The sequence below is a fragment of the Dysidea avara genome, chromosome 4, assembly GCF_963678975.1.
Source record: "Dysidea avara chromosome 4, odDysAvar1.4, whole genome shotgun sequence".
NCBI lineage: Eukaryota > Metazoa > Porifera > Demospongiae > Dictyoceratida > Dysideidae > Dysidea > Dysidea avara.
In genome coordinates this window covers 41,488,992-41,501,589 of record NC_089275.1, presented here as the reverse complement: position 1 = coordinate 41,501,589, position 12,598 = coordinate 41,488,992, and the positions used below count along the sequence as shown (strand labels likewise).

At 38.8% G+C, this 12,598-nt stretch overlaps 1 protein-coding gene and 1 long non-coding RNA gene across 2 annotated transcripts; both read right to left on the bottom strand.

The window, feature by feature from the left end:
- Positions 1–1,317: 1,317 nt before the first annotated feature.
- On the bottom strand, positions 1,318–1,755 carry LOC136252115 (uncharacterized). Its single transcript, XR_010699362.1, has 3 exons — positions 1,650–1,755; positions 1,530–1,597; positions 1,318–1,474 (listed from the first exon to the last, which is right to left on the bottom strand). It is a non-coding gene; the product is annotated as an uncharacterized lncRNA (long non-coding RNA).
- A 3,260-nt stretch (positions 1,756–5,015) lies between these two features.
- Positions 5,016–8,861, bottom strand: LOC136254053 (aqualysin-1-like). The gene is made up of 3 exons (XM_066046710.1): positions 8,443–8,861; positions 6,946–7,921; positions 5,016–5,895 (listed from the first exon to the last, which is right to left on the bottom strand). The coding sequence occupies exons 1-3, from the start codon at positions 8,785–8,787 to the stop codon at positions 5,042–5,044; spliced, it is 2,175 nt and encodes a 724-aa protein (XP_065902782.1). The 5' UTR covers positions 8,788–8,861; the 3' UTR covers positions 5,016–5,041.
- Positions 8,862–12,598: the final 3,737 nt, after the last annotated feature.

Sequence of the window (12,598 nt, the reverse complement as noted above, 5' to 3'; positions counted from 1 at the left end):
CCCCCAGCTCAGTCACTCAGTGGCATAGTGACTCCCTCTTCCCTTGCCACAACTAGCTATGCCCTTCGTGTTGCTATTCAAGCTAGTATATATAGCAATAGCCAGATCATCCAAGGTGCCATTGTTGTCCCAGCCTTTGTCACAACTATGCCCTTCATTAGTGGTAATGGCAGGTCCATACAGAGTTGGTCCCCCTTGCTACAATAGCAAACAACCTCTGATTAGTTTATCTAAGGATGCATGTATTCTCCTGGTATCTGCCGGCAACTTGTTACTGTATTCCCAGGTTAATTAATGAAAAGAACATAATATTCAGTATTGGCCACATTAAAACTTCTGAGTTTCCTAATAGCTAACTACTGAAATACAATTGTTACAAACATACAGTGTACTGTATTATTGCAGAATATCTAGCTACAATGCAGGGGCGGATCCAGGGGGGGGGGGGGGGGCTTTGGGGGCTGAAGCCCCCCCTTCATATTTAGGCTTTACTTGATCAATATGCTGAGTATTATAATGAAATTTTGTCTTAGCATAGTTATATGATCACTAATAATACAAATACTCATAAAACCACCTTATAAACATCTTTCCAAGGTATTATCAGTGGATTTATGCTAAAGTTTATGCAACAAGGACTCGGATCAGCATTGGAGGTGTACAAGATCGAGATACTCTAATAGAGCAGTCAGCTAACTACTCTAATAGAACATTCACTGGAAACATGTAGTTATAGTTCTGTTATGGAATTTTTCCAAATCTACCTGCAGCTATGCATACAATGAAGTGCATTGGTCTGTTTAAAGTGCTTCATTCATCTACTTGTGCAGTTTATATGTATGGCAATACTTAATTCAGGTACACAATTTCCATTGAAAATGCTCTCAGATTCAATTGTTCAAGTTTCAAAATTTTCCACTTTCAACATTATTATTATTCTAACATGCACCTATTCAGTGTTGTGCAATTGTGAGAGGGGTGCATCATGTACTTGGTTGTCTGTAACCTACCCAAATTTTTCCATTAGCAAAATGCTTCAGAGAGCCATACCTACAATCTAAAGGCAGTATATAAAATATCTACAGGCAGAAAATATTATGAATTTTATGTGGAAATGTCTCCAAATTGCAGTATTTTAGCATCTATTTTTCAAAATTTTTCCTGGGGGGGCATGCCCCCAGACCCCCCTAGTTCCAGCATGCTTCGCATGCTGGGAAGTGTGCTTCACACATCTCTACCCAAGAGATTAGTACCTTGAGTTAGCCCCCCCTTTTATAAATCCTATAAATCCGCCCCTGCAATGCCATTATATACAGAACAAAGATTATAAAAATTCATAGGTACATTGTTTAGTGCAACAGGCCCCACAAAACTTTTTACATGCTGCTTCTTCAATAATGTATGACTTCCTTCCTTTACGACTCTTATTAACGCAAGTCAGGTGAAACCACCAATCACAGTAGTCACATCTTATCTATAAATCCACAATCAGTGATCAGTTATGTATAAGAAAACTATAGCTATCTTACCCAATTGTTTCCTTCATCTTCAGTTGAATCACACATTCCGCAAGCCCGACAATAGTTTAGTAGTGGTTCTACGAAAGATGCTCATACCATACAAGTAAATAAGCAAAACAATGCATTTACCTGAAGCATCTAGCAATGTAATAGCCATACTCTTTCTTGTGTCATTTATGTTACTTATCGTGTTGGGAAGGGGATTCTGTGTTATTATGCATTCTGCAAACTTCATAAGAGTAGCTATATAATAAACTTAATGTACAGGAAGATTTGTTACCTTCATGACATACACTCCACATGAAACAGTGTCTTTCTGCACACAGTGGGGCTTTGTGATCACTTTCCATTTTCCATCTGCTTTTCTCCACTTACCCTCCATGTATTGCATATTGCCAAAATTCCTTTAGAGCATTGCATGTAATAAACTTTCCAAGTAATAGGATGGTATATTCACACAATACCTACCTCCAATGTTTCTCCAGCTGGTACATCATCACATTTTTTCCGTATATGGTTAATAGCTGGCGTAGCTGTCAGTGAGCGTGACAATACACGTTAAATATAATTCTGGTGGGGGGACCATTTGTGGCAGGGGGGGACCATCTGTAGCAGCTTTACATGGTCCGGCCGGACCACTTGCGGCGGGGGACCACTTGCGGCGTTACAGATCCTTACTTCTTGTGAGTTACGTATAATTCCGTAAACTTGATAATAGCTACGTATAGTTTTCGATTGTGGGTTTCGAACCTTCCGTATCGTCTTGACCCTTGACCCACTGTAAGAGCTATTTTGTGGCCTTGACCATTGACTTAGAGTTTGACCGCGGTCGCAGATCTACCTACAGCAAGAGCCTGAGTGACACCCCCTTGTACTATAAAATGCAAACGACAGAAGTGTGCTCCCAGGTGTGTACTGAACCAGAACTGCAGCCCGTCCACAATCCTGATGAGTTCCATCTTTCCACCTCAAATACTCAAGAAAGGGCTCGCTTGGACATTGCCATGAATGGTTTTTGGGGTAGTCGTTCTGAGAGATGTTTTATTGATGTTCGCGTTTTTAATCCACTTACCCCATCTAACAGTTCTTCATCACTTTCTTCTACCTTTAAGAAGCATGAGAATATCAAGCGTCGAGCTTATGTTCAGAGAATCCGTGAGGTTGAGCATGCTTCTTTTACACCTATCATTATGTCGGCAACAGGGGGTTGGCTCACGAAGCCACAGTTTTCTATAAGCGTCCTATCGGCTAAGTGGGGTGATGAATACTCTGTAGTCCTGGGTTGGATTCGGTGTTGTCTTGGCTTTTCTCTGCTCCGCTCGGCTATTCAGTGCATTCGAGGTGCGCGTTCATCCATTGGTGCTTACACTAGGGCTCCACCACCAATGGATTTAGTGCAAGTGGAGTCCCACTTGTCAGAGTAACATGCTGGCTGTGTTACTCTGCTTTTTCTTTCGTTTTTTTACAGTTGTCCAGTACGTGCCTGTGTGCTGGGGGTGGTAGGCAAGGGCAGTCCATCAAGCCCGGGTTAAATAAAATAAAATAAAATGCAAACGTGTAACTCGGCGATTGCCACGATCTTTGGCACAAATAAAGAGCGTGTAACGGCGGATTTACGTACTAAGTTTGTTGTGAATCTGAGTAATATTCAAGGAGTTATGAGCGTTTATTCACGTAAAAAAAGATCAAAGTTCTGTCACGGCTACAGGGTAAACCAAGTATAGAAATAACTTGAAAATTGGTGTATACATAGGCGGCGGAAAGGGGGGGGGGGGGGGGGGCTAGGGGGCTAAAGCCCCCCCTAGGTCTGCTGAGGGGGGGCTTAGCCCCCCCTCAGAATGATATCACACCGAAATTATCTTTCTTGGAGTGGGGCTGAAAACCGTGATAAAGATCGAGATACTCTAATAGAGCAGTCACTCTAATAAAGTAGTCAGTGTGTAGCGAGCTATGTAAGGATTTTTATGTAGTTTATCAGCTAGAAATGGTAGCTGGTGAGGTGGAAAGCTCTTGTGAGTTGGTTGTGACCTTTTTTTTTTTTTTTTTTGGTCTCACCTTACCAAACTCTAGAAATAAATCTGGGTCAGCTCAGCGGAGCCCCCCTTCATATCAACCACTTCCTCCGCCGCTGGGTGTATAGATAGGCTGGTCATCGTAGCAGTGCCTTTTGATAGTTTGAATAGCAATAGAGTTACAGCGACAGAGTTATAAAGCAAAACCTAAGCATGTGTAAAATGTAAAATCGCGGGATCGAAATACTCTAATAGAACAGTCACCGCGGGGTAAAAAAGTAGTCTCGCGTGCCAGACGGTTTGTGTGGGGGCGGTAAATTTGCCGCCCCCACACAAACCGTCTGGCACGCGAGACTATAGTAAAAAAGGTGTGCAAAAAATGTCGAAAAAAAAATTTACCGGAGTTCGAACCAGGGACCTCCATACCTAACACCTGCATACTTAACCACTGAACCACTGCTACCTTGGCTGATCGGTACCTCACTTAATTTCTGCTTTATAAATGAAATTTCTAATTGAAATCTGCTCATAATCAAACGTTTGTAATTTTTCATAGATCTACCAATAGAAGTACTAGATTGTTCTAGAACATTCTATGTATGTTCTATTAAAAGTCCTCAAAAAAATGTGCACTCTATTAGAGTATTACAATAATATTATCAAATATTAAATTAAATCATGCAATGAAATACATTTATAAGTCTTTCTCATTGTATCTACATAGAAAAGAAGAAATATGAGTGAAAACAAACCTCAAAGTTAGCCATAGGCTGGTTTGGGGCCTTATAAAGTACAAAAAGGAATGAAATCCACATAAAAACAGCCAAGCTGTGAAAAAATGGTGCGGCCTTAAAAAGCCTGGGTGAAAAAAGTTGTGAAATCAAAGGTAGCAGCCAAGAAATGGCTGCAATGATGGTAATGCTAAAAAATTTTAATAATGGCTGTGTGCATTGTTAAAATTTATTAGCATTAACATCATTGCAGCCATTTCTTGGCCGCCACTTTTAATTTCACAACTTTTTTCACCCAGGCTTTTTAAGGCCGCACCATTTTTCACAGCTTGGCTGTTTTTATGTGGATATAGTCAATCTAGGAATTATTCAACAGCTGCCACCAATGAGTCATGCAATCTTACCACAGTTCTGCCACTATGTGTAATAGATGTTAGATCATCAAATATCATCATATTTAGCTTTTTTTTTCATTGTTAAACATTAATTTTTTGTATGCTAAAATTAAAAAAATCTTGTGCAATATTTTACTCTAACGGAGCAGTCATTCATACTAATGATATGAAATATTTTGCACAAAAAAATTACTATGATTTTTTTACACAAAAATAAAGCAAATTACAGTACTTATTTAATCCTTATGCACAACTGTTACTATTTTTATAGATAAGATCGTGCACTACAACATGCAATAGTTCATACGTAGCTAAAGCAATTCAATACCTAAGACATAAAGGAGACACTGAAGACTGTTAGTATTGTAAACATGTATACTGTACTATTTTCTAAAAACACCCATGAACAATGGAAAAGATGTTTGGGATTGGATAGCTACGGCAGTCATGAGAAATCCATCTTTTCTATGATTTTCTGCAATGTTGTCTATTTCAGTCTGATTGCGTCCAGAAATGACCTCTTGTTTACACTCTCCAATCTTCTCATTGGTAAATATTACACTGTATCTGGTTTCACCCTTAACAACATATGTGTCGATATGTACCAAATAGCGCTTATTCCTTCTTTGCCTGTTAATCTTCTTTTCCAGAACATCAAATGTCAGTTCATCTTGTTCTACTGTTTTTCTGCCACTATTCAGCCTGTAGATTGTTGTATAACGATTTCTACCTCTAGAATTTACAGTGACTCTCCTAGAGACTAGACTCAATCCATCTTTAATAGCAGACTTACTATATTTTGCATAGGTGGAACTAGGTTGATCAAAACGAACACGGATTTCCAAATCGCTGCTACTCCTCAAAAACACAATCATATGATATAAAGTATTATCCACATAGTATGAAGTAGCAAGTACCACACGATAATTTTCATCAGCCATGCTTTTTACTAAGGAATTTGCATTTCTGTTACCATCTATATCAAACACAACTTGATAATTAGAAACATTACTAACCCTTTTAAAGATTACAGCAAAGTATACATCACTTCCTTTGTTGTATGGTGCAATAAATGAAGGTACCCGGTTTTTCTTATTTCTCTGTTTATTGATAACTCTTGTTAGTTTGTTATGTTCAACTGATGGTAAAAATTCAGTAGCTTGATATTCCCAAGGTCTACCACACAACTCAGGTTCAGATGACTCACAGGGATCACGTGATTTACGAGGACAACGTTCTATAAAGAAACACAGATTATAATATTAAACTCTTTCTCATAATTTCCATACAGTAACTTGGTTAATATGACCCAGCAGAGGTGGATCCAGGAACTGGCAAGGGGAGGGGCACACAGTGGTCAGAGTAGCATGTAAACAAGGTAAATGGGAACAGAATGGGAAGTGAAAGTGAGAATGGGGAATGAATGTTATGTCAATATACAAGTTGGAATTTACAGTACAATGCTTTTTACAGCATTGTCCAGTAAAACAATCAACAAAGCAGTCATCTGCTTTAAAACACTCTAATAGAGCAGTCAAGTATGCTTTACCAGGGACTGCATTGATGAGTGGACTATTGCATATCACAGACTAGCTAAGTCATGCCCACTGTAATTTAGCAGCAGGTGTAGTTTCCAAAGCTTATGATAGGAACTCTTTGTGTTTAGTGCTTATGGCACGATGTTTAGTTCCAAAGTCAATGTGGTGATCATGCAAAATACTCAATACTTGAAAATGATATTAATTTTAAGCCTTTATTTTTGAAATCAATTGAGGCACCTCTTAAATGCAATTAATATTGAAGTTTAATCTTTCAAGATGTTTCTGGTCTTAAAGAAGTAGCTAATTATTATAACTTTTTATTGTTGACGAGCTATCAAGTCTATATTATACCCAATCTATGCCAGCTACAGTCTATCAAATGCAAGTCTTGGTGGGATAGAGTTAGCATTTCAATGTAGGTGACTGCTGTATTAGAGTAAAAATTCAACTACATGCTATTATTGTGATGGTTGCATTATTATAGAGATATTGACTAGAGACTATCTTGATAGCTTATTGTTGGGTTAGGATACCTGTTTAGGATTGGGAGGAGGATATCTTTAAATCTACCTCATTATATAATATATCTAGCACTAGTATATAGCATTGTACCAGTGAATACTGTTTAAGGTGAATGTCACTGACAGAAAAATGGACTCCATCAAGTTATGATATAAGAACACCAACAACATGCTGAGTAATTACCTATTATAATGAACAGATATACAATTCACCATGCAACTTACTTTTGCCAACATACAATAGTCTGTTAGGTGTTACAGTCCTTGATGTTGGTCTTATATCTCTCATATCAATCCTATTTTTTGCTGAATCACTGATCAGTTTCTGTTTGACTTGCGCAGGAGTAAGTGACATATCAGCACTTAGCAAAATTGCTGCAGCCCCTGCCACTATGGGTGTAGCCATTGATGTCCCACTCATAGTACTCTCTCTGTCACACATTTGATTACACTTTGCAATTGCCTGTACATTACACCCGCAACGTCCAGCACTCTCAATGTCTTGTCCTGGTGCAAATATATCAACACAACGTCCCCAGTTAGTACCAGAAAATGTTGTCGCATAAAGAAGATCATTTCTAGCAGTTCCTCCAACTGTAATAGCATGTGGTGAAGATGATGGAGTGTATTTACAAGCATCAGTAAGAAAGTTACCAGCAGCAGTTATAACAACAATTCCTTCTTTAGTGACTCTTTTTACAGCTTCATTAACAGCCAAACTCACTGGACCAATTAAACTCATCGATACTATTACTCTCCTTTCTGGTTCTGAGTTAGCCCTCATCACTACATGGTTTAAAGCTAATATGATGTTTGTAAATGAACCTCGACCATCACATCCCAACACAGGCAGTGAATATACTTTAGCTTTTTTTGCTATACAATGGATACCACCAGCTGCAAGTGCTGCTGCATGAGTGCCATGACCATTACAGTCACATCCTCTTGAATTAGGATTACTTGCTGATACCACTGGGCTATAGCCAGCATACTGTGCTCTGTTATCGCAAAAATCTTTGTGACAGTAATCTATACCAGTGTCCAGTACATATATGTCCACATTCTCTCCATCATTAGGTGGACAATACTTCATATTCAAAGGTAATGTCATCTGGTCCACACGATCACGATGCCAATACTCACTAGCATTGTGGACTACCTGGTCTTCTTCCACATACTTTACAGCCTGATCTTGACGTACCTATAACAAAAATTTAAGTGATGAAAAATGTGCTGTAGCCATGCACATAAAATATGGATGGCTTCCCAGTGCATGTAATTACATCTGGAACAGAGGTACAAATTGGTAGACATAAGGATCAGATAAAGTAACGTTTATGTTATGGTAAGGCTTCTTACTGAGACAATTACAAGCAGGGTTGATGGCTGGCTACTCAGATTTCTTAAAGCCATGCAGCAACTCTTTATACAACCAGCTAGATACCTCCTTAGGTTTTTTTTTTCTGTTACAGTTTGCAGTTAGCATCCTGTATGGAAACCTGCTAGAATGTTCACTGCTGGTTTAAGCTATGTTCCAAGCCAATATATCCAACCTCTGATTGTTACGTATCTCAGCTTCATGCATCATTGCAATACAAAGTCACCTCACTACAACGTTAGTGAAACTGGCTATCTTATAGCTAGCTACTCAGTACAGTAAATTTACATGCACCCTTGTTTTAACAGCTACCAGCACGCAGAGTGGACTAACTGTGGACTTACCACGTCAAGAACATCCTTATTCAACTCAGCCATCACTCCCAGTCCTACTGTAGAGTATCCACTCATTCCTCGTACTGGTACAGAACCTGCAGGAGCGTTCTTGTTTTGATCACTTAACTTTCCTACCAATCTCCCCATATCGTCAAACCTTGTAGTCTCCTTCAGTTTGATGATGTGTCTACCATTTCTCCTCAAACTAGGATCTGATCCCTGGTACAACGGACTAAATCCTGGCCTGGAATCTACCAGTTCAAGAGTGGGAGGATCCATGCGAGGAGGTGGAGTCCTTTGAGCTGTAACTAAACTTGCTACGCAGAGTAGTACGCAGTACTTAACAAGAATCATAGCTACCCCCAGTAGTCGGCTGAACTTCTTACTATAGGAAAACCTACAATAGTAAACTTTTGAAGCTAAGTCTTTTATATCGATTCATTGTTTGACGGCCGCCGCTATGACGTAACCCTTTGCTTTGATCACGTGAATTTAGAATTCTTAATGGCCTTTTTACACAATGACGTCACGAGCACCAGATGGCCGCGTTAATTGGGGTACTAATGTTTGGAGAAATTGTTTTGTATGGGTATTATAATTATAATGGGTATAACGTAACAGAAACCATTGCAAACAAGCGTTGTCTCGAAAATTTTCCACCATGCAATACAAATCGCTGAACTCGTTTATTGTGTTGTTGTCTCAATATGTCCAATGTCCTTCCCTGGCTGAAATATGATAAAACAATTTTTTCCATTAGGCGCCTGTACATTAGCTAGTAGCCAACTAATTACTGATGTAAAAGAGAGCTGATACATTGAACAATCAATTCTACTCAATCTTCACTGATGAAGACTTATCTGATTTACCAGGCCTGAGTGTAATGATAATAAAGTGAGTTCTAATGTACCATTGATATACCCTTTTCTGTAGATGGTATTAAACATCAGTTAAATACACCTAATATCCAAAAAGCCTCTGGCCCAAACTGTATTTTCCTGCTTACGTACTTCACCATTGTGCTACTGAAATTGCCCCCGAGAATCTTAACTGTAATTTTCTCACAATCACTAAAATGATACTGGAGAGGTTCCATCAGATTGGCTGAGAGCAAGTGTTGTCCCAACTTTTAAGAAAGGAGATAGCTAGACTTGATCCCTCTAACTATCGCCTTATTTCACTGACATCAATATGTTGTAAAGTCATGGAACACATAATGTCACAGGACTCACAGTATTATGAAACATCTTGAAGACAACCAAATATTAAGTATGGCTTTAGACCTGCCCACTCATTAATGGCAAGCTACATGTTGGCTAACAACATGGCTAACCAAGAGAACACAGCAAGTTGTGATAGATGGGCAAACATCTACCCATAGCAGAGTCAAATCTGGTGTATCCCAGAGTACAGTCTTGGGCCCGATCATGTTTCTACTGTACGTAAATGACATAGGCCAGAATATCCCATCAAAGATTCAGTTGTTTGCCAATGATTGTGTTTTATATAGAGTTATTAAATCCCCACAAGATGAACAAGCCCTACAAGAAAATCTTGCTAAAGTATCCACCTGGGCAAACACTGTTCCAGATTATTATCACAATTGTAACCAGCATGCCTACTTGAAAACCAATTATTATAAAATGTTACTGAACATCTTTTTCTAGGAGTAATGCTTGACAGTAATACTTCCTTCTCTCCCCACATCAAGTTTACATCTACAAAAGCAACCAAAACTTTTAACTTTATCCAACGAAACCTACACAAATGCTCTCAATCTACCAAAGCTACAGCATACAGTTCTATGGTTTGTCCTATTCTAGAATACTGTTTCACAGTGTGGGATCCACATCTACCAATGGCGGATTCAGGATGGGGCATTTGGGGCAAATTCCCCCCACCTGTGGAGGAGCCAGCCATGGTTCTGATTAAAATACTCAAACTTTATGTTAGGCCAAGATCAGTTTAGCTATAAAACTCATGAAAATATGTACATTTTACTAGCAAACCAAAACTTTCAAATTGTCACCCAGCACCTTCGTGTGTACTAAGCGCCTCTAAAAATAATTGACGTATTTCTGTTTAAGACATTCAGAGCCTTTTAAACAGCTTTTAAGACTTTACAACCTGTCTTGCAAAGGCCAAAATGGCAAAAATCAACAGTGAGACACTAAAGAAGTGATTATTTGCTGCTTCAAAAATGCAGCAACTAACAGGCTCTCCCCAACCCCCTAAAACTTAGCCTGTTTGTGCCCCTCTCCTTGCCAGCTCCTGGATCCGCCCCTGTCTACTTAAAGATATCAATGAATTAGAAAAGGTACAGAGAAGAGCTGCAAGATGAACAATGTCAAATTTAACTGGTCAAGCTCTGTCACTTCTATGCTGGAACTATTACAATAGCCCAGCACTTTAACCACCCGTATACCTTCATGAATAAGTGTCTGATATTATGGTCCTTGATTTTAGTTGTTCAGTGAACTTCTAAAATATTGGTGCATTGTGACAGTGGACATTTCATGTTTGTTTTTACCTTGATAGTTATGTAGCTATAGCTACCAGGGTTTGCAGTGTACATATTTGACACAAATGTATTTGGGATTTTATCTCTGTTACACAACATGTAGCTACAGTATAGCCTTCTGCATACTGTACAGGTGATCCACGATACTTTCCGTACTGTTGTAACTGTGCCCATTTTCAAATGTTTTGAAATTCAAAGTAGCATGATGGTGGCAACTAGCTGTTCATGTTGGAAGTCAAAATTTAGGAGTGTCAGATTCTCTAACAATAAAATGCATTTTAATGCAAAGAGCTTGACTAAATATCCTATACCCACTCAGGGTCGGATCCAGGAGGGGGGAGGGAGGGGGCTTTGGGAGCTGAAGCCCCCCCCCCCCCCCTTCATATTTAGGCTTTACTTGATCAATATGCTGAGTATTATAATGAAATTTTGTCTTAGCATAATTATATGATCACTAATAATACAAATACTCATAAAACCACCTTATAAACATCTTTCCAAGGTATTATTAGTGGATTTATGCTAAAGTTTATGCAACAAGGACCCGGATCAGCATTGGAGGTGTACAAGATCTAGATACTCTAATAGAGCAGTCAGCTAACTACTCTATTAGAACATTCACTGGAAACATGTAGTTGGTTCTGTTATGGAATTTTTCCAAATCTGCCTGCACCTATACATACAATGAAGTGCATTGGTCTGTTTAAAGGGCTTCATTCATCTACTTGTGTAGTTGATATGTATGGCAATACTTAATTCAGGTACACAATTTCCATTGAAAATGCTCTCAGATTCAATCTTGTATTGTTCAAATGTCAAAATTTTCCACTTTCAACATTATTATTCTAACGTGCACCTATTCAGTGTTGTGCAATTGTGAAAGGGGTGCATCATGTACTTGGTTGTCTGTACCTACTCAAGCTTTTCCATTAGCAAAATACTTCAGAGAGCCATAGCTATAATCTAAAGGCAGTATATAAAATATCTACAGGCAGAAAATATTATGAATTTTATGTGGAAATGTCTCCAAATTGCAGTATTTTAGCATCTATCTTTCAAAAATTTCCTGGGATTGCATGCCCCCAGACCCCCTAGTTCCAGTATGCGGAAGTGTGCTTCACACACCTCTACCCAAGAGATTAGTGCCTTGAGTTAGCCCCCCCCCCCCCCCCCCCCCCTTATATATTCTAGATCCGCCCCTGCCACCCCCTTCCTTCCCAATATTAGTGACCTCTTGACTACTTATTTTTATTTCAGTTTTGCATAAAATTGATATTAATTAGTGTTTTTGAGTGCCATGCTCTTGAAGTTATTTTGCAAGTGGTTTGAGTTTTGATACACATGTTGAAAGACATGTACATTTATCAAGGCAGGGATGCCACATGGTACATGTACTTAATGACTAATACTACATACACATTTCTTTATTTGTATTCCACGTATGTATTTGCATGTGTGTGCATGCGTATGTGGATCACATGATCTGAGAGGCAGTGGACAGACAAGAAAATTAAGACTGTGTGCATGTGCATACATGTGAGTATGTGTGCATTAAAATTTATAATTGTGTTAGTACAGTTGCATATAAATACTGAATGATGTACATAGTGTGTTTGTGTAGTGTGCTTGTGTTCTATGTTTCAC